Here is a 3491-nt window from a genome sequence, read left to right as displayed (position 1 = left end):
AATTTAGACAACATTGATATTTTTTTTTTAAGACAAGGTACTAGCTAAGTATGTAAGCATATTAACAGCTGATTGCTTAATGAGCGGTTAGGTACAGAACCACATTGTTTATTAGTTAGTAAGTTGTAGTCAAAAGGTGATAAAGATTTTTTATAGATGTAATATTCATTAAAGTCCACTCAAAGTGAATATTGGCTTTCAGTTTAATTTGTGGTGTTTTTTTTATAGACTGGAATGACCAAAAATATTTTGAAATGCATTGGTACATCAGATGCAGCATCTAAAGTAATAAAGGAAATGTTAATAATGGAGTAGCATGCTTGATAACTTACGGTGGAATACTTTCAGGCATTATGATTACTTTATCTTCAATTGGGTAATTAAACTGTTGATGTATCATAAGTATAATAAAAATCTATTTTACTACAACATTTTCAGGCTGGTTTGAAATGTTGGTGGTTTTTTTAATAACCTTTGAAAATTTTTGTTAAATAATGAAACTATAAACTATTTAAACTGATTTCTGAACTTTATAAACCATTTTCAGCTGAATTACCTTTAGACAACTTAAACTGCTAGTAATGTCGTGTAAATATTATCATCTTATCTTGTTTTTATTTCTAATCGCAACAATAAAGTTAAAAAACAGACAAGCATAAACAACTTCGATCAAAAATAAAAAACTTCATATTTCAACTATAAGCCGATATATAAAGTAGTTAACAAATCTAAATTAGAAGTACGTAATTATGTAAAAATTTAAAAGAACTTAGAAGACTTTTTCTAATGTTACAATATAAAATTTAAATATACAACTTTAAATTTGGAAACTAACAGTGCTTAATCTTAGCGAAAACATTACTTATGCAAAATACGTGCAAACATGTTTAAGAATATGTAATTTAACCTGCCTTTTAATGGTTAGATTTAAACTACCCAAAGATGAACTAAAAAATAATCAATTATTTCCAATGAGGAAAAAAAAAACTTTTGACGGAATATCACTTGAAAAATCCTATTGAGTTTATTCTTAAAATCAGAAACAAAAAATTGAATTTTTGAAGCTTTATTCCTCTTACAAGCATTTAGAATGTAATATCTAATACAAATACTGTATATATTTTTTAAACTTCACATGAAGTTAAGCATAATTACAAGGGTAGCAAAGTTATAAAACTTTTTAATAAAAATTGTTTTTTACTAAGTTTACTAAAATGAATATTATAAATGAGATACAAAATATAAAACAAATAATAAAAAAATAAAATATGTTCACCCCTAATTCACCTTACGCAACCACTTGTAAAGTTTAGTTTGAAAAATATAGATGTATAATTTTTAGATACAGTAGTTAAAAATCTATCTTGTAAAATTTTTTTTTATGATAAATGACTGGGTTAGAAGAACTTGTCAAAATTTTAATAATTTAACATTAAACGTTATCAAACTTCATATTATTTGCTAAAAATTAAAAATATTTACAACGTGTTTTCAGTAAACCGTCATCAATTAGTATATTCAATACCAAACTACAAACAGTTATAAACCTTCAACTAAGTAGCTTAGTTTATAAGTTCCTTCTTAACCAAATGGTTCTTAACTATTTTTTGGCTAATAATAACCCTTACTTAAAGTTTAAAAAAAGTTTAGCAGTGTTTTACTTTATAAAACTTTAATTTTATGCAATATATATATAAGTAAAATAATATTTTGTGCATACCATGCTTTGTAAAAAAATTGTTTTACACGTATCTCAACATTGTATGTAACATTTTTTCAAGTTTTACTCGTTTTTTTAAAAGCTAATTTTCTTAACACAAAAATTTAAAACACCTACGCAGTTTTTAATATTGTTTTGAATTTAACATAGCTTGAACATGGCATAAATTGTAACGCATTTAAACTTTTATTTTAGTCTTTTTTGCTTGTATTTTACATAAAATCATAGAATAACTCAGTTATCAATAAGGGTTAGCTTTCAAGAGGCAGACTACAGTACAATGTACCGTGCAAATTAAGTGCTAATTTCTAATATTGTTAATATCAAAGTTCTTTAGATCTAGTTATAGAAGTTTAAATTAAGATATTTTAGGTTTTATTAAGAATTTCAGTTATATAAAAGCCTATAACTTTGGTAAATAATTTGTGGTAGTAAAAAATACTTTTAGTCATTTAGATATACATCCTTTTTATTAAAGCTGTTATGAGTTTCTTACAAAAACAACAATAATTTTTTTGGTGAAAATTGTAAAATTTTTAATATTCAACGCAATTTCAATAAATGAATAAAGTCATGCAAGCTTTCTAAACCTATTCCTGCTAATGACCTTACAATTCAGTTTTTAATAAAATAATAATGTTTTATTTAAATATTGCTAAAATTTATGTAGACTCTGCTCGTTTTGTATATCAGCATCTTTTTTATGTATAATTTTATACAAAAGTTCAGAAGTTACAAAACGTATTTAAGCACTTTAAAAAATTCTTCACTTTAAAATCAGTAACAAACTTGAACCTTGTTTCTTCGTTTACAGACTAAAAACAAATTTTAAACATGAGCAAAGACACAACAGATGGTGGAAACGGTTGGACTTTGGAAGAATGGGTTGGAAAATGGGAAAACGGAGAAGTGGACTGGCACCACACCGAAGTGAACAAATTGCTCAAAACCCACAAAAGCAGGTACAAAGCAAAGGGGAGGATTTTGTTTCCGTGGTGCAGCAAAACGGTCGACATGAAGTACTTGCACGACAGGGGATTCACCGTCGTAGGCATCGAGTACAACGAGAAAATTGTCGAAGAGTTCTTCCTCGACAACGACCTCAAGTTCGACAAATTTGAAAACGGCCACTTTCGTACTTACGAGTCGGGGGACGGGAGAATCACGATCCACGCCGGGGATTTTTTCAGGGCCACGGCCGAGCTAGTTGGCAGGGTCAACGGGGTTTGGGACAAGGCTGCGTTGGTGGCGGTCGGGCCGCGGGACAGGCGAAGGTACGCGGACAAGCTGGTCAGTTTGATGAATCTGGACACCGTACACTTGGTGGTGTGCGTGAGCTACGACCAGAGCAAGCGTGGGGGCCCGGCCTTTTCGGTTGCCATGGAAACCGTGGTTGATTTGTACGGGTCGGCATGCCACGTCGAACGTATCTGCGAGGCCACAAACGATCATTGGATGGAGTATTATGGTCTCGATTGGTTCCTGGAAGCTGTGTACTGTCTGAAGTTAAAAAAGTGAACAGTAATAATTTTCATTGAAGTTATTTGTTTACTGATTTATGTTTTAGCTGTTAAAATATAGAATTAACAATGAAGGTAGGTAGATGTAACTACTAAGAAATGTTTATCTAATAGTTGTAATGTTTTTTCTAAGAAAAAAAAATGTTTTACTAAATGTATTTTTCATTAAGTTTTATTTTCAACAAAAAATAAAGTTTTTTACAAATATCAGTAAAGATAAAATCATTAAAGCCTAATATCAATATTATTTT

The 3491-nt window shown here is 29.4% G+C and overlaps 1 protein-coding gene across 1 annotated transcript; it reads left to right on the top strand.

Annotated features, from left to right (window-relative positions):
- The first annotated feature begins 2554 nt into the window (after window positions 1–2554).
- On the top strand, window positions 2555–3238 carry LOC145843186 (putative thiopurine S-methyltransferase). Its single transcript, XM_082950646.1, has one exon. The coding sequence runs from the start codon at window positions 2555–2557 to the stop codon at window positions 3236–3238; it is 684 nt and encodes a 227-aa protein (XP_082806772.1).
- Window positions 3239–3491: the final 253 nt, after the last annotated feature.

This window comes from Thalia democratica, chromosome 8 (genome assembly GCF_965202585.1).
Source record: "Thalia democratica chromosome 8, ktThaDemo2.hap1.1, whole genome shotgun sequence".
Classification (NCBI taxonomy): domain Eukaryota; kingdom Metazoa; phylum Chordata; class Thaliacea; order Salpida; family Salpidae; genus Thalia; species Thalia democratica.
The sequence above is the reverse complement of the archived record's forward strand: the minus strand, read 5'-3'. Positions and strand labels throughout refer to the sequence as shown.

Excerpts from the sequence above, each read along its gene's own strand:
- LOC145843186 (XM_082950646.1), top strand. The coding sequence starts at position 2,555 with ATGAGCAAAGACACAACAGATGGTGGAAACGGTTGGACTTTGGAAGAA.